Source organism: Danio aesculapii, chromosome 18, assembly GCF_903798145.1.
Source record: "Danio aesculapii chromosome 18, fDanAes4.1, whole genome shotgun sequence".
Lineage (NCBI taxonomy): Eukaryota > Metazoa > Chordata > Actinopteri > Cypriniformes > Danionidae > Danio > Danio aesculapii.
In genome coordinates, this window is record NC_079452.1 from 18661641 (window position 1) to 18688375 (window position 26735).

General features: G+C 38.4%; 2 protein-coding genes across 3 annotated transcripts; one reads left to right on the forward strand and one right to left on the reverse strand.

Annotated features, from left to right (window-relative positions):
* The first annotated feature begins 107 nt into the window (after positions 1 to 107).
* On the forward strand, positions 108 to 7048 carry c5ar1 (complement C5a receptor 1). Of its 2 annotated transcripts, none has more exons than XM_056478936.1 (2): positions 108 to 195; positions 5136 to 7048. In XM_056478936.1, the coding sequence occupies exon 2, from the start codon at positions 5141 to 5143 to the stop codon at positions 6182 to 6184; it is 1044 nt and encodes a 347-aa protein (XP_056334911.1). In that variant the 5' UTR covers positions 108 to 195; positions 5136 to 5140; the 3' UTR covers positions 6185 to 7048. The 2 variants fall into 2 exon arrangements, with proteins under 2 accessions (XP_056334911.1, XP_056334912.1); XM_056478937.1 differs by having other exon boundaries at positions 115 to 195; positions 5139 to 7048.
* A 7176-nt stretch (positions 7049 to 14224) lies between these two features.
* LOC130245800 (dapper homolog 3) lies at positions 14225 to 26532 on the reverse strand. Its single transcript, XM_056478566.1, is given in 5 exon segments — positions 14225 to 14483; positions 14486 to 15757; positions 16409 to 16501; positions 16670 to 16805; positions 26152 to 26532. Coding segments are annotated over 5 exon segments (1767 nt in total). The 5' UTR covers positions 26362 to 26532; the 3' UTR covers positions 14225 to 14427.
* Between the last annotated feature and the right edge of the window lie 203 nt (positions 26533 to 26735).

Sequence of the window (26735 nt, forward strand, 5' to 3'; positions counted from 1 at the left end):
AGAGTTCAAAACATACTAAGAGCCCATCATCGACTGCATCAAACATCATGTTAAAGCTGCGTACACAACATGGCTAAGGAAAAGGCTTGGCTCACAGTGCTTTGCAATCATTTCCTGACTATAAGAGACACAAGCTGATCTGAATACCACTGGGGTGGCAGATCTGCACAGCTGTACAACCTGAAAATCTGAGAGGTAATTTCATGATTTTGTTTTATTTGATATTGATAGAACTGTAGTATATATGTACAGCATATATAGACCTATACATCTATAACAAATATATTATGTATAATATGCAGAAATATATCATTTTTAAATTTTATTTTAGTTTGGGTGGAATAAAGCAGTTTTTACATATTTTAAAGACCATTTAAGGACAATATTATTAGCCTCCTTAAGATTTTTTATGATTGTCTACACAAATCACTGTTGTCCAATAACTTGGCTAATTATACTTGCTGCCTTACATTTTTTTTAACGGAATCAAACTAACTTTTTTAATCAAAATGACAAAGTAATTAAGTTAAACTTGGTCTAACTTAAACTATTTAGTTGCAACCTGATTACCTTTATTAAAATAAGTTAAAGCAACATCAAAATGTTTATCGTCTTGACTTTTTGTCATTAGTTTTTTACAGTATAGTCAAAAAAAATAACCTAGTTAAATATTTAAATTTCACTTCATTTTGTTCCATTTGATTTTGATAGAACTGTATTTAAAAATAGTACATATGTTTAGAGCAAGTACATTTAAATTAATAATAATTATTATATTATATATATATATATATATATATATATATATATATATATATATATATATATATATATATATATATATATATATATTTTTTTTTTTCCCCTTAATTTCTGTTTAACGGAGAGATTTTTTCAACACATTTCTAAACACAATAGTTTTAATAACTCTCTTTGCCATGATGACAGTAAATAATATTTTACTAGATATTTTCAAGACACTTCTATACAGCTTAAAGTGACGTTTAAAGGCTTAACTGGATTAATTAGGTTAACTAGACAAGATAGGGTAATTAGGCAAGTTACTGCATAATGATGGTTTGTTCTGTAGACTATCGAAAAAATATAGCTTAAAGGGGCTAATAACTTTGACCTTAAATGGATTAAAAAAAATCAAGAACTACTTTTATTCTAGCTGAAAAAATAAATAAATAAAATAAATAAAAAAAAAATTATATATATATATATATATATATATATATATATATATATATATATATATATATATATATATATATATATATATATATATACACACATACATATATTTAATATGTGTAAATATATAATTTTTACAACTTCTTTTAGTTTGGGTGGAATGAAGCAGTTTTTACCTTTTTAGAAAAATAAGCAGGGGTGCCCAAACTCAGTCTTGGAAGGTTGCTGTCCTGCATAGTTTACCTAAAATTTCAACCTTCTACCTACCCTTCAACACACCTGTCTGGAGGTTTCTAGTGTACATACACTGAAAAAAAATATTCAAAGATGATTCCTTGGATTTACTCAATTTTTCACGTTAAGTGGTTGTAAACAATTTATTTGGGCTGAATTTAAACAAACAAATTAAGTTGAGCATTGCTCAATTCAGTTTGTTTGTTTAAATTCAACACAAATAAATAGTTTGCAACAGTTTTGCATGCAACACTTTTTTCAGTGTAGAAAGAGCTTGATTAGCTGGTTCAGGTGCGTTTAATTAAAGTTGGAATTAAAATATGCAGGACAGCAGCCCTCCAGGACTAGGTTTGGGCACCCCTGGTATATAATCTTTATTACTTTTTTTTTTTTTTTTTTTTTTAAAGATTTTATTTTTGGCCATTTTGCCTTTATTAGATAGGACAGTATTTAGACAGGAAGCGAAGTTGGAGAGAGAGAGAGGGGGTAGGGTAGGGAAATGTCGTCGAGCCGGGATTCGAACTCGCGACGCCCTGACGTGCTACTGCACCATATGTCGACGCGCTAACCACTAGGCTATTGCGCCGACAATCTTTATTACTTTTGTACTAATCTATATATTAACAAATTATAATTCTCTGGAACATTTAGATTTTTTCGTTTTTGCCCATACAATGAAGATCAATGGGGGTAAATATTCTTTCATTATCTGCACATAATAAACAATTCTTCTGTATCGTGTTTCACATAAAATAACCTTGTTTTATATTTTTCTTTTAGATGTATTGCACTTCTGATTTTAAATACCCTGAAATTGCTTTATGACCTTTTGAAACTGTTGAAATACAGCGTTCTCACATTTACATGGTGTTAGACCAAAGAAAGGAAGTCATCCAAATTCTCGTCTTGGGTGAATTTCCCTTTTAATTTGCTAAAATTTCCCTTTTAATTTGCTAAAAAATAGCTTAAAGGGACAGTTCACCCCAAATGTAAAAATTCGGTCATCATTAACCTCACATTTGATCAAAATCTATTTGAGTTTCTTTCTTCTGTTGAACACAAAAGAGGATATTTTGAAAAGTTGCTGGTATTCATTGAGTGTGGAAGTCAAAGGTTGCCAGCAACCAACATTACTTAAAACATTTTCTTTTGTGTTCAACAGAAAAACTAAACATTCATAATAACAATAAACAATCAGGTAATTTCTTTTGTTGGGTGAACTTTCCTTTTTATTCAACTGCTTAACTTGAGAGAAAAAAGGCACATTTAGCAATGCCCTCACGATTGCATAATAACCAAGTAATGTTGCAGTTTTGGACTCTTTAACCCTTGTGTGCTGTTGGGGATGTTTTCATCCACTCTGGGGTGATTTTTAGTCTAAATTTGGCCACAGCTTTCTCTGTGTTTCTGCAGATGGAATAAAACTCTACAGCACACTTTGCGCAAATTGACACCCTTTCATTGTGTTGGATACTATTTTTGCCCCATCGACTTCCATTATTGATTGCAAAGTTGTAACACCATATTATTATGCATTTTTGATAGTGGTTTTTTCATGCTGGGACTAATTTGTCATTTTATTGTTGATTATCAGTTGGTACCATTAACCCTTTAGACAACCCTGTGTAGGGCTGGGCGATTAATCGAAAAGCAATCAAAATCTAATTGAATTTATCCTTTCCCTACCGCGTGTGGAGTCATGTGACCCTGCTTTGGTAAGGCTACTTTATACTTCTGCGTTGAATGCACGGGTATGGTCTGGCGCAGCCTTGATGCGGTTGCATATCTGTGCACCTCTCAAAAAAGTAACTATACACCACAAGTTTGAGTTTGCACAACATTGACGAGAGACGCCAGAGATGGCATATATTTTCCACTACAATAAAAATATTTCAGAGTCAAGAAATACACTGTGTAAAATAGTATTTACAGGACATACATGTGTTAGTTCATTTAGAAGAGATACTGCTTATTTTCTACTTTTAATATAAAAAAAATGTAACATTAAAAATAATTAATTTTGTTTCCAAAAGTTATTTATTTTCCTTTTTCTTAATAAGAAAAATGTGACTGTTGGTTTCGGGCAATGTGTGTTTTAATTTCAGTTGTTCAACGTTAATGTTCAATAAATAATCATAGCAGATTTCCTTAAATTATTTTAGACTCAAGTAATACACCCTTCATTCAAAAATCTCTCACTTGTAGGGCCCTATCATTCACTCGGTGCAATAAGATGCAAGATGTGTTTGCCGCGATGTGTTGCTATTTTCAGACTAGCGCAACCCTAATTGTCACGTTTTGTGCCAGGTCGTTTAATCTATTTGCACCACTTTGTGGACTCATGTGTGTGCTGGTCTATAAGGGAGGTGTATTAAGGCACATCGTTGGCTTGTTGCTATTTTGAGGAACTAAAATAGACTGAGCAATAGTCCAGCTAAAGCAGGTCTAAAGTCCAGCGTAGAGCGTGTTAGTTGTGCGCCTCGCTTACACATTGCTTAAACACACAGGATGTACTGCAATATGCAAATATCTTTACAAATGAAAAAGAATTAAAGGATTAAAATATTACAACAATTATTATTTTCTACATAAATATAAAACCACTGCCTCCATGCCTTCTTCACTTGGGGGGGCTTTTTTCAGTTTATTCATGACAACTTGCTTTTGTATAATATTATTATTAGTAGTAGTATTTATTGTATGCATATTTATATTTGTTTTATTAAAAACAAGCTTTGATTTGTCCACCTGTCAGCTTTTGGACCATATGGGGCATAGCATATGTGTTAGGATATAACTCACTTCGTTATTATTGTTAATTTATTTGTTTGCTGGAAATTAGATCTGAATTCAGAAATAGTTTTAAAACAAATCTTTGCACTTAACAAATGAAATTATGTAGGCTGATGGATGCCTTCAGTGGAGTGCACAACACTGTTTCCTGACTCCACGAAAGAGAGAAAGAGGAAGCAAAGAGGCCAAATGGAGGAGGCTCATTCTTTATCCTTGTGCTGCAGATAGTTTGTTTAACTGTTTTCTCACAAGTGAAGTGTTCAGTTTTCCACTTACAAAGTCTGCCCTGTAAATAGCAAATGCGCCATGGCGCGACACAACTCACTCTTAAAGGAAATGGGTGATGAGACTTTGATTGGTTTATTCTCGAAACACACCCATAACTCATTAAAGAATAAGCTCAACCCTGTTAGACCATGCGCCGATGAGACTTTGATTGGTTTATTCTCAAAACACACCCATAACTCATTAAAGAATAAGCTCAACCCTGTTAGACCATGCGCCGATGAGACTTTGATTGGTTTATTCTCAAAACACACTCATAACTCATTAAAGAATAAGCTCAACCCTGTTAGACCATGCGCCGCAGCGCAGAGCGTATTTTTCCATTCTTAAAAAGTGGATTTGGACATGCCCTTAATGCTTTTGCACTCTGCGCCTACATGGTTAAAATAGAACGTGTGATATGTGAGCATATTTACTGTACAAAACTTGTTCAATAAACAATTTAAATAATCACACAATAATCCTAATCGAGTTAAAAGGTTCAATTAATCGAGATTTTGATTATAGGCCAAATCGTCCAGCCCTAGGCATGTGCAACAAATGTTTCTGGCTTTTATTTGGAGTTCTATGAGCTTGAATTTCCACTCGTTCACCTGTGTGCATTTTCTCTTATATCTATATCACAGCAGAAATGGGGGACAATTATTCTGACTGGAATTTTGGGGATTTTGATGAGAACGACACCATTCCATTCCCAACTGATATATCGCCGTCCCATATTGGTGCCCGACACTGGATCGCTCTTGTCTGCTACGCCATTGTGTTCCTGCTGGGCGTCCCGGGTAATGCCCTGGTTGTGTGGGTGACTGCGTTTCGGATGCCCAACTCAGTGAATGCACAGTGGTTTCTAAATCTGGCTATCGCTGATTTTTTGTGCTGCTTGTCACTTCCCATCCTCATGGTTCCACTGGCCCAGGACCAGCACTGGCCATTCGGTGCATTAGCCTGCAAATTATTCAGCGGCATCTTCTACATGATGATGTACTGCAGTGTTCTCCTCCTGGTTGTGATCAGTTTAGACCGTTTCATACTAGTGACCAAACCGGTGTGGTGCCAAAACCACAGGCAACCACGACAGGCCCGCATCCTATGTCTTATCATTTGGATCCTCGCTCTTTTGGGTAGTTCTCCTTATTTTGCTTACATGGAGATACAAGATAACACCGAGTCTAAAACATTGTGCGCCAGTACCTATAGCAGCTCGGGTCACGCATGGGCGATAACCATTATTCGCAGCTTTCTGTTTTTCCTGCTACCCTTTTTAATCATCTGCATCAGCCACTGGAAGGTCTACCAGATGACGAGTTCTGGACGGAAGAAAAGAGACAAGTCCAGGCGAACGCTGCGTGTGATCCTGGCGCTGGTGCTCGGGTTTTTCTTATGCTGGACTCCTCTACACATTGTGGATCTTCTGATGCTGGTGTCAGATCGACGGTCGGAGAGATTTGAGGTCAACTTGAATCTAGCCCATGTGCTGACGCTGTGTTTGGCGTACATTAACAGCTGCCTGAACCCACTGCTCTATGTGTGCCTCGGACGCGGTTTCAAGGAGAATCTGATCAGCTCGCTGCGAAGCGTGCTTCACTTCGCATCCGAGGCACCAACTCATGGACCCAGCATGACTACAAATAGTAAGTCAACCACGGATGGAACGTTCAGAGAGAAGCCCGTATGAAATGGTTAGCCTGGAGGTGTGTAAATCATTTCTAGATCTATAAAATGTATTATTACATGAAACAATATGAATAAAAGTCAGTAACAGACAGTGTTGGGGAAAGTTACTTTCAAAAGTAATGCATTACAATATTGAGTTATCCCCCCCCCAATAAAAGCAGTTAGGCCCAACCCCAATTCTACCCCTTAGCCTTTCCCCTTACCCCTACCCCTTGTTTTGCACATTCACTTGAAGGGGTTGGGGTGTCCCAATTCTCTTTAGCTTGAGGGCGTAAGGCTAAGGGATAGGCTAGATAGCCCTTGAAACAGATTTTTCAGGACCACACTGGAAACCAAGAGGTACAAAGACTTCCCAGAATACACCATCTACAAAGGCAGTATGGCTGCACCCGGACGTAAGGAGATCCACAAATTAGTATTTTTTGTCATTATTACAAATTTTTACAACCAACAAGCATTTGTTTTAATACATTCATAAGCGCGCACGTGTTTTACTTTCATGTTTTAAAAAATAATACAACGCTAAAATAAAAACCGCTAAATATTGCTTTCTATGATTACTAAAATAACTTCTGTCACTCGATGACGCTCGAATACCCAGTCAGAAAAAGTTTAGTTGCTGGGAACGAGCTTTTTACGGTGTCTTGTATAATGTTAATGAGGTTTTTGTGTGTTTACAAAGATGAATATGACTCATAATGTAAGGCTCTGGTCTACCATTTTTGTTTCTGTCAGTTCCAGTTGGGGCCGTATTTTCCTATTGAGTGCGTGATTTAACGTGACTATGTTTATATTAATTCAGCAATGTATTTTAAAAAAAAAAACGAATTAACTAAACTTAAGAGTAACATGTATTACATTTTAAAAAAGTATTAACTCAAATATTATTCATTTTTTAAGTAATGCATTACTTTCGTTGTTACTTCGGTCAACACATCTAATAGACATACACACAATAAACTATGCATGACATTAACAGCCAGTATTAGTCCATGGTGATCGTGTTAAAGCTGTATGGTTGGGTCATGTCGACCAATTTGGCATTGTACGATGCCTCATGTGAAACATAATGATTGACAATGGCATCATCGTCATAGGCGGTGGTGAATTAATTATTTATGAATAATTAATTAATTCATAACGAATTAATTTTTTGTAGCCTACCGTTTCAAATACCTGACCCGCATGGTCTGTGTTTTACCAATAACCAAATCATAAATCAATAAATATAAGTTACACACAAATCACCACCTGTCAATCACTTTTTCCGCGGGGCATGAATAGGCAGAGTGATCGGTGTCGTTATAATGGTGTCGACAAACTTGGGTGGTAAAATTACTAAGTAACGGCAGCGTCAACGTGGATTGTTTTCATTTTAAAATGCCATTTTAAAACTAAGTCGTATTAGTGTAAACGAGGCCTAAGTGTGTATTTTTTTGCGAGCGGGTTGCTGCTGCAATGGGGGTTGGAGTTGGCGGAGGATCACAATGCCGGTTCAGCATTGTGATGTCTATCGGCCATCTGCGATGGATGATGGCATCATCTATCGACCCAACCCTCTAAAGCGATAGCTTGAAAATTCATATTCTATCACAATTCACTCCCCCTTAAGTTGTTTCAAACCTTTATGAGCTTCTGTTAAACACGAAATAAGATATTTTGAAGAAAAGTAAATTCCATAGTAGGAAAAACATGACATTTTTCTAAATATTTTCTTTTGTGTTCAACAGATTAAAGAAATTCATAAAGGTCTGAAACAAGTAGAGTGAGTAAATGATGACAGAACTGTCAGCTTTGGGTGAACTATTCCTTTAATACTGCTTTTGTTGTTGTTATTGAGTACACAGATTTTCACTAGTTTCCGCTATAGACCATTTCAATGTGGTGATGTCATTGGCCCATGAACATTTCCTGCTTGTTGTATTTGATAACTGTAACAAGAAGCAAATTAATCATAAAGTATAGTTAAAACCACTATCATAACATTATTTGTTAATATGTGGCCCTTTGTGAATTCTCGGGAGCTATGGAAATTAAAAATGTAAAACAGGAAATACGTAAGCACCATGGTTATTGTTTACATCCATCAAAATGGTCTATAGCTAACATAAGCAACGAAAGTGCTCTCCTCTCTAGTTCTGGCCAAATTTTACTGTTTAACTCAAATATATTTCAGATTTTGTTTTGTTTATATCCAAATCTGTCTTATACATCATCTTTAATATGTGCATTGCAAACATGTAATGAAACAAAAAGTGCAGACATGCAAATATTAAGCAGAAGTGTCTGTCAAACTGCACTATGCGTTGCTGAATCTGACTGAAGAAATTGACTGATTCGAGTGCTTACAAGCCTAATTTTTCTAATTCGTTAGTTTCTTCAGGTCTTTAAATCAGACCGAGCTTGGTCAGATCCGTTAAATAGATTGTTTGGCAGAAAACGTTATTTGAAAATTATTTACAAGTGACCAAGATATAAGTGAATTTACAACAACTTACATTCGGTAAATCTCACATGTGAAAAATGAATATCTCGTAATTATAAAACTGGTATTTACTTACTTATGCTTATCCTGGAGGCTGCAGATATGTGAACATGGACCACAAAACCAATTCTACATGTCAATTTAGAGTTTATAATAATCTAAAAGGCGAAAAACTAATCTTTTCTTGGTTTGGTAGGGCAATAATTGGCTGAGATACAACTATATGAAAATCTGGAATTTAAGGGGTTAAAACTATCAAAATATAGAGAAAATCACCTTTAAGGTGGTCCAAATCAAGTTCTTGGAAATGCACATAACTAAACAAATAATATGTTTGATATATTCACAGTTGGAAATTTACAAAATGCGAAAAAGGGACATGATCTTTATTTAACATAGCCTACAAATGATTTTTGCCATAAACTTTGACCCATTACAACCAATTTTTGGTTATTCCCAAAAAACAATACTGATTTTGTGGTCCAACAAAAAGTTATAAACAAATATGTAGATTTATCTATTCTTTATTTTATATCACTGCTCTTTATATGTACGTTTATATCGTGTATCAATTGGTAAAGTTGGTTTTATATTCACACATTTAGCCTTTCTCCTTAATAATATAATTTCAGAAAAGCATTCTTAGCCAATTCATAATAATAAAATATTAGCAGCTAATGACTCTGAAAGTACAACATTGTTCACAGTTAATTAAATAGTGCTAATATTGTTTCTAAGTCTTACATACATCATTTCAGACCGAATATTCAAAGTACTGTGGTAAACAGCGAGTCACAAGTTGTCACTAAACGAATCTGCGAATATAAAACCAACTTTGACTCAATCGTGTATATCATTTTGTTATATAAGCCAACGAGTATTTTTAAATATTGTTTCTAGTCAGCATTTGCTTCATTAAATAAAATTATATGAACACGTCAAATGATTAACGTCACCACAGAACTTGTGAATGTTTGTTACGGTAGACAAATGCGTATTTGCATTCTTAGTATGGTATTTACAAGTTGAACGTACATTGAAATAAATAAAAACTTATCAAAAGTGTGCCCATATATAGCTTACACCCCTGCGTTTTACATTTTAAAATGATAAGCTTACCTGACATGTTTTTCTTCGTGTCCTGTTCATGAACCCAACAAACCAGCAGAGGCCAGTAAAGAGAGTCTTTATGGTTAGAACTCACTCATCATGGATTCATTCAACCTACCGTCACATCACAAACTGCAGCTGGATATTATTGGAATTTTTGGTAGCTATATGGTTTTGGCTCATGTATATGTTAGCTTTGAGGCCATATTGATTATTGTCCAATTAAATTGTCCAATTTCTTGATTGAAAACGTCCCTCCTACTCAAATCAGGTGACTTAAAATAAGCTATAAATTTAGGCTCGAAAGATAAACAAAAACCAAGGAGGCTTAAGCATATTACTGTACAGATTATTTATACATCCACATGGAAATAATAAAAAATACCTAATAATGTGTACGCTCAGTGATTTGTCTGCCAAATGCGTAAATGTTCTAACTTGCACAAGGCAGCTTAATAAAACAGCACTCCATGGCAACTGATAAAAGCACAAAAAATTGTGTAATCAACAGTAATGTCATATACAGTAAGTTACTTGTGTGTGTTTATGTGTGTACTTGTCTATGTGGTTTATGAGGAAACAACATTTTGTGACTGGGTATATTGGGCTACACTGACCTAGGTCTTCTTGTTATGGTGGTTTACGAGGTCATGTCCTATACTGCTACTAGCAGTCAGTGTGTTACAATTATAGGTTTGTGTAACTGTAGCATGCAGTATGCATCTCACTGCCAATGACTAACCATTTCTAGAAATAATCTGTTTATTGACCCTTTCTGTGTATTGTAAATACTGAAAACATGAAATAAATTACATTTTAAACAAGCATCTGCAGATTATCATATTTTTTTCTGACTATTGGTACAAATATGCATGTCCTGTGTGTAACTTTTTCAACTTATACAAATATTCAATAAATCCCTGTTGAAAAATCTAGCTTAAACCAGCCTGGGCTGGTTGGCTGGTTAACCAGCCTGGTTTTAGAGGGGTTTTGGCCATTTCCAGGCTGGTTTCCAGCCATTTCCGGCCTGGTCTTAGCTGGCCAGGCTGGAAAGTGACCAGCTAAATCCAGCTTGACCAGCCTGGTTTAAGATGGACATAGCTGGTTTTGGCTGGGCTCCCAGCCTGGCTAGGCTGGTCAAGCTGGTTTTAGCTGGTCATTTTCCAGCCTGACCTGCTAAGACCAGGCTGGAAATGGCTGGAAACCAGCCTGGAAATGGCCAAACCCCCTCTAAAACCAGGCTGGTCAACCAGCTAAAACCAGCCAACCAGCCTAGGCTGGTTTAAGCTGGATTTTTCAGTAGGTATATTATAGTAAATCCTCAGTAAAAACCTACATAGAGCACAACATTCAGGTTAGAGAAGTCAACTCCGACAATTTTCTCCATATGGAAGTTTACTTTTAATAATTACCCTTTAAAGACATACAATATTTATTTCTGTAGTTTTTATTTGTGTTGTCATTTGTGATAATTCATATGACTGTTGTTCTTATTAAACCATTAAGTCTATACAGTGTTGTACCTTTTTGTTATTGTGATTATGTTATTGTGATTATGATTTCACATGTGGTTTGTTTGTTTTACAGGAGTTTAGGATATCACTTTGACTTTTTAATTTTGAACAAATGAATGTGAAAATAATTTATAACCAGCTCCAATAACTGAAACATTCTCTCTTTAAATGGATACGCTGGAAAAAAAGGGCTCATGAATAAATGAGTTTATTAACAGCATGCGATGTGCAGAAACATTTTGATAGGCTACATACAATATCTCGAAAATACACTGCAGGCATGAAATGAACGTTTGTTAAACATTGAATTCAGGCAAGGCATATTTTAGCCCACTCCACATTGGAGTGTGTTTCCACTGTACAGCATAGGTAAAGGAGATTGGCTGTGTAGCAGCAAGACAATTAAAAATTCCAGTCCCCCAATGCACAAGGTGGCGCCAATAAAGACATTATGAGATATCAAAAGTATAAATACTAATTGATTACTATAAATAGTGAAAAATTTCCAGTACACTACAAACATGCTACAAAATGTGTTATCACGCTGAATTCATTCTCATGAATGGATAACATTCTGTGCAATCTAGAGACATCACCTGGGACATGGCAGGCAATATGGTACGTAGTACTGATAAAGATGCCTCCCTTACCCCAGGCACATCCTGTCCTGTCCTGTCCTGTGTGGGAGTGAGATGAGCCATGAAAATTGCCCTCTTTAAACTGCTAAACTAATAAGGATCAGTTCCAGGTGAATGCATACCACTCTTCACCCTGCAAGTTGGTCCGTGAGTGGTCTGCCTTGTAATTACTGTTTCCTTGTTAAGAGATGACAAAAAGGGGGATATTAAAACCCAGGAAGCAAAGAATTCTGGTCCAGATTTGGTATAAAGCTGGCACAGCAGGCATTCATCCGGCACTGGCATGGCGTGGGTTTGGCAGAGCTGGCACTGTCTAAGGCAACACACAAGATTTGGTCCAGATGTAAAATGTAGTATTTGGCCTAGAAGTTAAAAATTGATCTTAACCCACTTTTAAAATACATTTAAATTATTTTTGGGTAAAGAAAAAAATTCTACCAGACAGGCCGCTTTGAGAAAAAGCAGGATTTTAGAGTGCCTAAAGCGCAATGCTTCATGGGTTTATCAATTTCATTGCAATCATGACACACCAACCTATCTGGCCCAGTTTAGGCCCAGTTATGAGTTATTAACTTGACCCAGATATGGTCCATGTTTGGCCCTGATTGTGTGGGCTAATTTTTTCTATTTTTTCTATGTGGGAAGTGACATGATCACCAGGAGAATAGTGTTAAATCGGCTTTAAAGGGACACTCCACTTTTTTGTTGCTTGAAAATAGGCTCATTTTACAACTCCCCAGATCTAAACAGGTGAGTATTACCATTTTTGAATACACTGAACCATTCTCTGTGTTTGGTGAGAGCACTTATCTTCGCCGAGCATAGATTAGTGAATCATATTAGACCATTAGCATCTCCCTCAATATTTACAAAAGAGTTTAGGTAATTTTCCTGTTTAAAGCTTGACTCTTCTGTAGTTACATCGTGTACTGAAATGAGCAATTTTCAAAACAAGTAGAGTGTTGCTTTAAAAAGCACGGTTAAAGATAGTGTATGCAGAGCCCTAAGGCAGATTGTTTCTGTGGGCCCTTGGGTATGAAGTTTCCCATTGGTTAAAACACCAGGGGGTCCCTGGCAGCCAGGGTTCCCTAGACTTACCACTTAAGGCCTCCCTATTAATGCCAACCCTGGCAGAGCCCTTGCAAATCATGCTCTTACAATTGGCACAACAGTGTGTTTGTTGTCCCAAGTATGAGTCTTAGCTAGAGGTACTTTCCTGTTCCTGTTTACCACTCTCTTCTGCCTCCAGACTCTATTTCACTGTCTTGATAATGTAAAGAGGAGTTTTAGGCAATGTGTAAAACATGAAGCTGAAGAGAGTGATCTGTAATAGTTAAAGGCCCATGGTCCATTTTATAGAGATAGTAAACAACAAATAAATATTCTGTCATCTATTACTCACCTCAATGCTGTTCCACACCTGTATGCCTTTCTTTCTTACAGAAGAATTATGGTAACTAAACAGTGTTGTTGACCAATGTATGAATAAAATACAATGTGTACTATTTATGTTCCATTGAAGAGGACAGTCACACTATCAAGTTTAGAACAGCATAAGAGTAAGAAAATGATAAAGTTGTCATTTTTGTTAAATAACTCCTATTACACACAATCCTATTCAATCCACAGTGCTTCATAGGTTTGCTTTGTATCATGGTTCAAAGGCTTGACGCTGGAAATGGAGTTCGTACTCCATCTCGATGGATTTAAGGCTGGTTTATACTTCTGCATCGAGTGATCGGCGTGATCCATGGTGCCTGCCTTGCGCGCAGTCGTGCATTTATACTTCTGCGTGCTGTCTATGTTGCTCTGCAATAACACTTCTGAAACACTAGCTGGAAGAAGGTTTTTAGGTTCCTCCATGTCGAGTTTCTTTACGTGTTTTGTTTTTTTCTGAATGCTAGCTTAATGTACAAGAAGCTAAAACTTCCTCATTCAGAGGTGGGAACCGGCGGACGTACAAAAACTTTAATCATAAGGTAAACACTAAACAAGTTTCCATCTGGAGCTATTTCACGGGATTCGACACTTGTAAACAACCGCTCCATCAGGATCTTAGCACTGCCCATGCTCGTCACCGCTACAAAGCCGACCATTCACAGAGCTTGCGTTACGCATCGTTGCGACGTGTAGTTACATTTTTCGAGAGGTGCACATCAGCGTCGGCCATGGCAAGGGGTCTGCGACCGCACTAAGGCTGCGCTAGAGCATACGTGTGCACTTGACGCAGAAGTATAAATCAGCCTCAAGTCAGTAGTCCCCACCCCCCCCATCCCCACTCCCCCCCTGGCACATTTTGTATGTCTCTTTTATTTGATACACAAGGATCACTTCATGGATCTCTCAGTTAATGAGTTGATGATCTGAATCAGGTGTGTTAAGTAAGGAAGACATACTAAGTGTGCAGGGTGGGGGGAGCCAGAGGACCGAGATTGAGAACCACTGGATTAAGTGGAGTTATTAACGTCCTTTACTGTAAAGATTTTCAAGTCTAGACTCACACAGTGGTCATGAGTTTGAGGGAGCCTGAACGAAACCTCATAATCTTCTTTTGAGCGCATGTGAGGCTTTAATTTTGACCACGGCATTGGGGGGATTTTGGGATGAAGAGGAGGATGAAGGGGGCAAGCGAGGGGGAAGCTGTTGAGGCCAGACCAGCCCTCCGCTCTCATCTGAATCACTGGACACCGAACTAGTTCCTGGAGAGAAAGTCTCACTCAGGCTGGAGTCTGAACCATTGGTCGGACCAGTGGATGCTTCTTTCTGCTCCTGCAACCTCTTGCTCTGCTCTAAAAGCTGAGCATTTGGTAAATGGTTTCGATCAAATTCCTGCATGTCTTCCTTAAATATCCCATCATCCTCTTCTTGACTGAGATCTGCCGAGGAGCACCAGAGTCGCTGACTGGGCGGGTAAAATTCTTCACTATGATGTCTGCCCATATCCCGACCAACAGTGTAATATTTGTGCTCAACTTGGGCACCCCACCCTTGGGAAACACAACTGTCCTCTGAATGAGAGCGAATTGTCGTCTTGGTTTGTCTTTCACCTGTCCACCGTTCCTCTGGAGGCCTTCTTGCTAGGGACCGAAGAAGTGCCCACTTTTGAGATGGAATTGGTTGGTGTTGCTCGCGGGACTCTGGAATTGACGTCGTAGGTATGCAAGTGTGATTGCAGCAGGTGTGAATGTGAGGTTTCCTGGTGTCTGATATTGTGGCACGGCGTTCAATGTAAACCGGTTGATGCCGAGGGGATTCATTGCTGCTGGTGTAAACATCCTCAACTCCATACTGATCCATTTCCAAGGAGGATTCTGGCTCCTCGCTGCTTAGGGAAGTTGCTCCAACTTGGGCTCTGGGAAGGTTGATGTAATATCCGTCTTGTGACTCTCCTTCATTCTCTTCCCATTCCTGCCATTCTGACTGATTGAGTTGAGGGTAACCAGGTGGGTATGTTTGTAACTCTTGCCACTGATCGGGATCAGAGTTGAGTCCTGCTGTAGAACTGAGGTGCCGGCGCTGCAGGAGTCCCAGAATGTACGTCTCAACACGCATAGCCTGCTGGATATCCTCTTCTGTTGGACCATCATCTATCTTCCCTACAGGATCGGCCTCAACATCAGAAGTGAGGCTCATGTCAGGCGTAAAGCTTTCATGCCCATCTGCCATCTGATCTGATACCCACAGAGAGCTGTCTTCATCTTCTTCCTCTTCCTCCTCGATGCTTTCGGCAATCCCTTCTAGTGGGGGGTATGGGGCAGAAAATGAGCGAGGCAGGGTTGTGTGTACTTTGGGCTCCATATGACCTTCCCAGTCCAGCATGTAGGCATCTGTCAGCGTGTGAGAAATAAATACTTGATGAGAAATAAAACTAAAGCACCAGGGGTTTTCAAAGTTTCTGATCCAAAGGATGCTCAAGTACGTTGATCCCCTTGCAAATGACCTACTTTTTCAAAGGCAGTCATAAGCCTATATTTTATTACAGATATTTTAATATTTTGTGGGGAAAGTTATAAATTTTATCATTAAGCACAAGTTCTTTTCACACAGCTATTGTTCTACAATAGAAACAGTGTACGACATAGAAGTAAGATAGTTAAGGCTACAGATTTATTGCACTAAAAAGTGTTGGGTCAAATATGGACAAACCCAATTTAAATGTAATTGAAAAACAAACTATGTTGGGTTTGTCCATATTTGATCCAACTTTGGTTTATACCAGCATTTTTTTAAGTTTAGCTTCTATAGAAACAGTAATACAAGTTGTGCTATAAACCAGCGTGTTTATCATTACAATAATACAGTACACATATACATTCTCAATAATAGTTTCTAGTTTACAATATGAACCAGCAAATCTGACTGTTTTAAGTACAACTAAATAACTACAAGTGAATGGCACTGAAAGCTTTGCAGATTAATGGCCATGTACACTCTTGCATTAAAACTGGACATGAAATATGTTTGAAGAAAACCCTCACCCATTGATCTGGGCCTGTGACTGGAGACGATGAGGTTCGGGGAGGAACAGGAACGCAGTGGAGGAGACAGACTTTCACTTTGATCGTAAAATCCTTGAGGGATCGAGATATGTTCATCTTATTTTCAGTGTTATTAGCTTTAATTTGAAATAACAGAAATTAGCATGCACCAACATTCTGTTCATCTGCGTCTATCCACAAAAACTGTGCAATCTTGCAGAGCACTATCTGAAGTAAACATTTCACAGAGTCGTGATGTACCTGAGCTCGATCCACTGGGACTTTCCGAATCCTCCTCTAGATTCTGTTCACATGTGAGTCCTGAATCCACCCTTAACTCACTGAGCTGCTGTTGCAGGGCCAGCATCAGCAGGCTGGGGGCGCCCTGGAGTCGGTTCTGCAGGATACAACACAACTGTCATGTTGAATACCCAGGGGAGCTGGAGCATATTTACTATACTGTGCATCTGTGTGGTTGGTAGACATTCTTATTTAAAACCATGCACTTACATCAACTGCAAGGCATTTGATCGGTTTCATTATGCATTTCTTGAGAATTCATACCTATGTTTTGAGAGTGAGAACAAACATTATTACAAGGCCATCTGTAATACTTGATTCTGATTGGTCATCCACAATTTTCTAAGTCGTGTTATTCCAAACAACATCCACTGAAACTAAAAACAAAGGTTCATCTAGGTACTTTGAATCAGTAAATGTGTTCACATCCATATTCATAAGCAACCCTGTTCCTGGAGATCGACCTTTCTGCAAAGTTCAGCTCCAACCCTGATCAAACACACCTGAACCAATTAATTAGGACCTGAACAGCACTTGATAATTACAGGCAGGTGTGTTTGATATAGGTTGCAACTGAACCCTGCTGAAAAATCCAGCTTAAACCAGCCTAGGCTGATTGGCTGGTTTTAGCTGGTTGACCAGCCTGGTTTTAGAGGGCTTTGGCCATTTCCAGGATGGTTTCCAGCCATTTCCAGCATGGTCTTAGCTGGTCAGGCTGGAAAATGACCAACTAAATCCAGCTAAAACCAGCCTGGTTTAAGCTGGACATAGCTGGTTTTGGCTGGGCTCCCAGCCTGGCCAGGCTGGTCAAGCTGGTTTTAGCTGGTCATCACCCAGCCTGACCAGCTAAGACCAGGGTGGAAATGGTGGACACCAGCCTGAACATGGCCAAAACCCCTCTAAAACCAGGCTGGTCAACCAGATAAAACCAGCCAACCAGCCTAGGCTGATTTAAGCTGGATTTTTCAGCAGGGAAATCTGCAGGAAGGTCGATCTCCAGGAACAAGGTTGGTCACCCCTGCTTTTGACTGTTTGCAGCCATCTTGTGACTGAATAATATGTAGGTTAGTGTATGTGTAGTCCATTCAGCTATTTTCATTTATGTCAGCTTTGCATTTTATTAAAAAATGATAAACTATAGTTTGTTTGTTTGTTAAACTTTATTGCCCATACTGCTTGGCACAGAAAGGAAACGTATCTTTAACACTGGTAACATAGATACAACCATACAACAGTCACATAATAGCAACACTCATCAAGACAACCGCATGAATTAAAAACTTAAAACCATATTAGCCCCATACATATTACTGCAGATCATTCTTATCAGCTGCACAATTCACATTAAACATCGATCCGATTTAATTCAACGATTGCAATTGGGTTAAATTACTTTTTATAAGCATTTCTTCAGGCTCTAGGAATTTTAAGACTGCGTCCTGATGGTAACATTTCAAAGGCTGAGTGAAGGGGATGTGTATTATCTTTAAAATTAGCAATTGCTGTTTTTTTCATAAGGAGTCAAATAGAATCTGCAGCGAATGTCGTTTGTGACCAGTTATCCTATTTGCCTGATTGATAATTTGCAATAGTGTCTTCTTCTGTTTAAGTGTTGTACTACCAAACCATAAAACAATATTATATGTCAGAACACTCTCTGCTAATGATCTATATGACGAGTTTAAAGTCTGTGTACTAACATTAAAACTTCTCAACTTGCGGAGGAGGCGCTGACTTCCCTTTTACACTACTATCAAAATTCAGTTTATTGTCAATAATTGTGCCCAAATACTTAAAATTTGAGACCTGCTTTACCATTTTTCCATTTATGATGACTGGTTTACCAAATCTTATATTACAGCATAGGACAATGTTTTGTGTATATTTTTTACATTTTGTGTCAAGCAGCCATCTAATAAGTGGGATAAAGTATATTCCGGCGTATTTTTTTTCTGCATAATAAAGCCCTTTAGTCTTATTCAAACAGTGTTCTGCTATGCATCAGGCTGTCGATAAGCCTGTCTGGCTTTATTCTGCAATAACAACAGCTTAGATGTACTTTATTAACGGGCATAAAAATGCAAGCATAAATTTACTTAATTTTACAATATTTTTGAACAGGTATATTTTTATCCTAAAATATAGGTATGGATCAAAATTATAGATTTTTTAAAATGCCAAGAATCATTATGATGTGATTATGATATCTAAAGATTATGTTCCTTGAAGACATTATTAAAATTTCCTACTGTTAGTAAATAAAAACTAGAGTATTGATTTGTAATATGCATTGCTAAGAACTTAATTTAGAGAACTTTAACAGAGATTTTCTCAGTATTTCGATTTTCTTAAACCATCAGAACCCAGATTTTCAAATAGTTGAATCTCAGCCAAATAGTGTCATATCAGTTTTCAAATATGCACCCATATTACCCTGTCCATCTGTCCAGTATGAAGTCATAACAGGACATCAGTACATACAGGACCGTTAATGCACTTAATGGCACATATATGTCCCAGATTACTGCTACTCACTGCATAAAACACTGTTAAGTCTTAAATATTTTACAAGGCCAGTGATACCCTACAAACTGGCCTCTTATACTCACTACTGATGCAAAGATACATCTGCATTGGAATAATCTCATTATTTGTATGAGAATCAATAAATGTGGGAGGTTTGGATGGACAGTGTGCACGTCATCAGTGTGATGTGTGCTCGTCTGTCAGTTATGTAAGCAAATGCAAATGCTCCAAACCTGGAACATCAATAATTTACCAAAGACAGGACAGATACTGTTGTGCATGCTATTTTTTTTTAATCATGTGGCTAGTGTTTGCTTCATAACCTAGTTTCATTTTCTTGACAGCTAATAATTCAACCATCAAAATGCATTTTTAGCTTGGCACTATGTTTCAAGTGAACCTGTGTTTAAGGCAGTCTGGGTCTGGTTTTTATTTGACTTTAGTTCATGGTTTAGTTTGTCCAGGAATCACAGTATGTTCCACACCTGGTCCGAATCACCACTATGAGAGTATTTTTGGGTTTCTGTTATATTTCTCTGGCCTATGAGTGACGCAAAGGTGGTTTAACTTGGGTCATTATTTTAACCGCGTTCTCTATTTACAGTTCAGTGTTTTTATTTTCCACAATACAGGGTATAATGATGACAAAACCAATGTTTTACTCTACAGATCCAAGACAGATGTGAGAAACACACTGAGGAGACTAGACAGATTTAAGTTACACATTTTTCAGTACAAATTGAAGTCATATTTAGAATAACTGCTTTACATAACTTGAAGACGGTTAGCCATAGCGTGTGGTAATACATATTTTGCTGATTAAACCAATATACAATTTTAAAACACACTCAACAGCAACAGTTTATACATTAAATAGCCTTAATTTTGCAATAGTCAATATTAAAGGAGGCTCGAACCCAAGGCTCAAGCTCAGAGCCAAAACCCCTCTGTACTCCATGGATGATAACTGAAGGAAATCGCAAGGATGGCGCAATTGCTTATGCTTATATACTGTATGCTTGTACTTATCAACACAGGCTTATTGTGGATACGTACCCCTGTCTACATTTCTGGAGAGCGCGAATAATGTAGCCGGAGTTACATATGGCTGCATTTCGTCATTAAAACAAATGCTACAAGGTGGTATGATCCCGCCGACGGCTTCTGTTCCTTTTAACGCTAACAGTCAATCGTTTATTAACGTCCTTTGCTTACCTCCGGCTTTTCCGGTGTTACCAGTTTGCCAAGTAGCTTGCCGCGTACGCCGATGGACTTGGAATTGATGTGACCACGATGTCGGGGTTTGAGTCCAGCGAAGAATAGTTCCAGAAACCAGGTAAAACCAAATAAAAATAAAAAAAACAACAGGCTGAAAACGGGGTGAAATCACGCAGCCGTGATGACATCTTTTATTAGATTGCTTTCGAAAACACTATTGGTTGGGTTTAGGGATGGGGTGGGTGAGTGGGTCAGTCAGGAAGTCAGTCAACAGCAAGCTGGCCTGGTCGGCTGAAGTGTATATTGCGCCCTCTTGTGGATTTGAGCGAGAAGAGCAAGCGTAAGAGAAATTTGAAATCATCGAATAAAGCATACACAGTGGCCTCTGGTGGAGACATACCTCTAGTTACGTATTTCGCTGTTCCCAGAAATGTAGACATGGGAACGTATCCGTTATGAGCCTGGGTTGATATTTATAATTAATAGGACTAAACATTTATTTGGAACATTGAAAATGTACTGAGATTTAAGTCAAATCCTTTTCTCATCTGCGTTCTTGTAAAACAATTATCTTATTGAACTCAGTGGATTCGTAGCATTCCCTGACACTGATTTCATCCGTCCATTATTCATGACTAAAACAAGACTTGAAAGACGTTAGCATTTTTCTCAGAATCTAATCACTCACCTAAAACCATGGCAACATAATTTAGCATCTGAGTTTAAAGCTCAAGCGCACGAGAAGAAACTGAAAAGAATAGAAATAGTTAACAGCCATCCAGGACAGAGAGAGTATCAGAAATCGGTTAGATACCATTTTAAGGTTGCCAGATGTGAACAAAGAGCAGCACCAAAAGCACCAAAAGCATGCCATTTTGAGGATTTCAGAACTAATATCAGCTATTCTTTCTGAAGTCTGACTCAAGCTCACTTTGTGTTCCCTTGGAGATCTTTGATTTGCTCCATGATTAACTGTCGTGAGACAGCATGACGGATCACCTGCTTCGGCGTCTCACCCTCAAAGGCAGGCTGAAGTCTATTTGATTATCAGAGAAGCAGACGGGACCTGAGGGAGATCAGCCTGCATGTGTATTCTCATTATCTGGCTGTCGGGAGCGCCTTGCCTTTAATGTGCCAAAAATGGGACACAACCATCACCCCACCACACACAAACAAAACCCTGCCCCCAGCTTTATCAGCATACAAGGGTGATTTTCAACCGTGTTTTAATGCGCATTTTGAAGAATCGCGTGTGACGGAAATGCCAAGTTTCAAATCCTTTATTTCGCAAAAATGTTTTTTACGCTCACTTGAGGTGGTTTTGGTCTTAAAAAGGGTTCATGTGAATCATAAGAAATGAGGAAACCACATTTACTGAATGTACTCATAGACTCATGAATTCACAAAGCAAACATTGCATCCATGTGACTAACCAGCTTTCTCCATTATATTGCCTTTTTTTTTGCCTTTTTTTACTGTTGGTTGCTAGGTTACCAATACTACAGTTAGCTACTCTAAAAACTTAATAGACATGCACCTAACTTGCATTTGGGATATATTTTTACTTCACATTAGGATGGAAACCAGGCTACAAAGACACACAGAAATGTTGAGTTTTCATGTTTTATGGGGACTTTTCCAACCATACTTCTTAACCCAACCCTCATAGAAAACATTTTGCAGTTGTACATTTTTAAAATACCTGATTCTGGATGATTTATTAACCATTTTCCACATGGGGACCAAAATAATGTCACCAGAAGGTCAAATTTACTGGTATTGCTATACTTGTGGGGACAATTGGTCTCCAAACAGTGTACACACAAAGACGCACATTTTGGGCTTATCACACAACTTCGGTTAATTATTGGGGAGATTCTCCATAGATGCAATGATGTTTAATAATAATAATAATGTTTATTTTATATAGCGCTTAGCATTTATACTGTACAGACAGAAAACATTCACAGTTTCTCATCTTCAAAAAACTTATTTCGGGACTTTTTAGGCACTGCATTCCTCATGGGGACAAAACAAAAATCCTCTCAAGAGAATTTGAACCTTTGGTCCCCACAACATCATGAATACCAGAAACACAAACACACACAATGCCTCTCTGACAGTCCTAAAGCACAACATACATCACTAAACTGCTCCTAACAACAGACGCACACACATCCACACAAATGCAGCAGGGAAACGTTGGCCTTGAGGGCTGATGCGGTGCGTTTGAACAGATGTTGTATGTTGTACGCAAAAACTACTTAAAATAAAGTGTGGTTCCCAACTACAAAGCAGAACTACAAATGAATCTGTCTTGTGGGTAGCGCTGGTTTGATGCACAGGGATTAACACGAAACAACTTGGATGAGACGCACTGTAAGGATTTCTCCCGGTTACGTTGTTAATTATATAATTAGGGAGATGCATGTGTAATTACATGTTACCTAAGGCTGTGTGAGCAGCGCACCACACTCTGTCCTCACTATGCTGCAGTTGCCTGAGGAGAACAAAACTGATTGCCTTTCTGTAATTGGTTAATTAACAGCTGCAGTTGAAATCACTCAGGAAGACAAAGCTGATGGATGGATGGATGAATGAATGGATGCACTGGCAAATGGATGGATGGATGGCTTCACAGGATTTGGATGGATGAATGGATGGATGGATTTACAGGAGAATAGATGGATAGATGGATGGATGGATGGACTGGAATGGCAAATGGATGGATGGATGGATGGATGGATTCACAGGATTAGGATGGATGCATGGACTGGACTGGCAAATAAATGAATGAATGGATGGATGATGGATGGATTCACAGGATTTGGATGTATGGATGGACTGGTCTGGCAAATGGATGGATGAATTTACTAGATAGATAGATAGATAGATAGATAGATAGATAGATAGATAGATGGATAGATGGATAGATGGATGGATGGATGGATGGATGGATGGATGGATGGATGGATGGATGGATGGATGGAAGGACTGGCAAATGGATGAATGATGGATGGATGGATGGATTGATGGATTTACTGGATGATAGATGGATGGATGGATGGATGGATGGATGGATTCACAGGATTTGGATGGATGGACTGGCAAATGGATGGATGGATTTACTAGATAGATAGATAGATAGATAGATAGATAGATAGATAGATAGATAGATAGATAGATAGATAGATAGATAGATAGATAGATAGATGGATAGATGGATGGATGGATGGATGGATGGATGGATGGATGGATGGATTTACTGGATAATAGATGGATGGATGGATGGATGGATGGATGGATGGATGGATAGATTCACAGGATTTGGATGGATGGACTGGCAAATGGAAGGATGGATTTACTAGATAGATAGATAGATAGATAGATAGATAGATAGATAGATAGATAGATAGATAGATAGATAGATAGATAGATAGATAGATAGATAGATAGATAGATAGATAGATAGATAGAAAGATAGATAAATGGGTGGGTGTATGGATGCAATGGACTGGCAGATATATGGATGGGTGGATAGATGAGTGGATTCACAGGATTTAGATGGATGGATGGATGGATGGATGAACTGGCGAATAGATAGATGGATGCATGGATGGAATTACAGGATTTGGATGGATGGATTTGCTGGAGAATAGATCCTCAGAGTCAGTGTGGTGGGTTGAGGGATGTTTTCCGGTCGTCTCCAGGCGGGGCGGAGCTTGTGAGCCGCTGACAGCTCATTTGGGTGACGCGCCTCCAGCTCACCCGCACACGCCCGTCCCGAGAGAGTCAGGCTTATTAATATTCCGCTCCATGCGCCTTTTGTCTGATCCCATCTATGGGGGTAGAAACTCCGGGGAAAGAGAGACTGCTTATTTGATTTCTCTCACCGCCTTTTCACGGGCCCTTTATTGAAAACTGAGTTAGAGTGAGGTCCTAACCCTGGAGGCGGACATACTGATGGACAGGTAATGAAAGGACAGCAGGGACTATACGCTCTGCTAGTTTAGAAACAGCAAATGATAAACACTGTGTCTCCTCAGCCTACTTAAAACGAAAAGAAAAAAATATATAAGCTGTATACAGTTGAAGTCAATACACTTTACACTGTATACACTTTTTTTTTCAATTGTCTACAGAACAAACCACTGTTATTCAATGATTTGCCTAATTACTCTAACTTGCCTAATTAACCTAGTTAAGCCTTTAAATGTCACTTTAATCTGAATACTAGTATCTTGAAAAATATCAAGTCAAATATTATGTACTGTTATCATGACAAAGATAAAGGAATCAGTTATTAGAAATGAGTAATTAAAACTGTTATGTTTCAGGCCCGTAGTCAGGGTGGGTTCGGGTGGTTCGAAAGACCCCCCCCCCCCCCCCCCCCCCCCAGTGACAAAGTCCACAGTTTGGCCACTATATGAGCACATTTGTGCCATTTTTGACAGTATGTCATCATAAATTGTGAAAATAACGATAGAAGAAGGCTTTTAGACAAATTCAGTTTTTACTTATTTAAATTTACAAATTATGACTGAGGAAATGAGCTAGCCAGTTTGTTATTTTGTTTTGTTATATTGGTTTTTAATAAGTTTTAAAGGATTCCTAACAATTTTTTTAATGATGCAATGACAATAAATTTGTATTTTAAAAAATAAGTGTTTTTCATACTTCTTTATTCAAAATTTTAAATTTAAAATTCTAATATTATAACATTATTTATAAAACTGTAATAACTTACAGTTTAAAAGCACATTTCTAAATAAACACTGTGGTAAAATAGCATGGGAAGCACTTTGACAAAATTTCAGGAAATATTTTTGTTGCATCAAAAAAGTGTGGGTATGATCACCATCTGACAAGCTAATGCAGCAAAGATTAGCGCATAAAATGTCACAAAAATGTATTTGAACCTATAATTTAATAGAAATTGAGAAGAATAACTGCAAAAAGCTCCACTTTCACTAGGCTGGCTACAGGCTTGTGTTTAGAAATGTGTTAAAAACAATCGTCTCACCGTTAAACAGAAAATGGGGAAAATATACACAGGGGGTCTAATAATTCAGGAGGGCTAACAATTCTGACTTCAACTGTACAATGTGTGTATATATATATACACACACACTCACACACACACACACCTAATACCTAATATTTATTAAAGAAATGCCAGACACGTTTGTTGTAAATGCAATAAAATGTAATAACTATAGCTATAATAATACAAATTGCAAAAACATATATATAACAATAAAAAAATCTGTTAATAATATATAAATACACAATACACGAAAAAATGAGGCTTCCTTTTTCAGCAGAAACCATAGACTGTAGGCAGAAACCTGTAAATCCATGCAGAGCGAACAATGGGTAGTTAAAGGTCTACAGGCCCCGCCCCCTTTTCCAAGTGCACATCAATCACAGCTGTCAATAACATGCACTTGCCGTTAAAAGAAAATTGCATGTAATTATCACACAGAGATGCTGCTCTGCTCTATTAAATCCCACGTCGGTGTTATAAACCCTTTCCGACACACTGTAGGTTTCACGTGCCACTTACGTAACACCAAAAAAGTGGATGATTTGACCAAACCCCGCGCCTTTTTCTGTGCACAGATAACTTTCCCAACACTTTTCAGACCTTGAGGGAATTTTAAAATGGTGTTCGTCGTCAGTGAACATGTCGCACCTACCAGCTGTCGTCTTAAAGTGAGCTGCTCCTGCTCTCTGCTGCTGCGGGCGGGACCCACATCACCCCAAGCCGGGTATCCCGGCACCGAGTCCCCGAGAGACAGGGCACCGAGGACCAGACTCTCCTGCCGTTGCTTCAATATCTCCAGTTCACACAGCCAGGTCAAACCGGCCTCCAGACGCTCTTTATTCCGCCTGCGCTCCTCTTCCATCTTCAGAGGAATCCCGAGGTCCTCCAGGAGCGCGCTTTAATCTTCCCTACAGAACAATCCTCCTATATGACCTGCTGCGTCAGACTCTTTCTGCTCCAAAATGTGCACGTTGCAGAGGTGATGCTCATTTAGTTTGGTTTATTTGCCCCCATGCACGCGCTTCTACTGCTAGTGTTTTGGGCATCTCAGTTTTGAATCTTTCCCTCACATTGCTGCACAGCGAGGTGTTCCCTGCACATTAGAATACTCCGCCCTACCCGCTGTGATTCGTTGAATCCGCACCGTCACCGCCCTTCTGAGGATTTCCCACACGCTCATTGGTCAGTCCAACAGAAGAATCATTTGCATGCAGACCATGGCGGGTCTTCTTCGTG

Bases quoted from the DNA above. Each gene is read 5' to 3' on its own strand.
- c5ar1 (XM_056478936.1), top strand. From the start codon at position 5,141: ATGGGGGACAATTATTCTGACTGGAATTTTGGGGATTTTGATGAGAAC.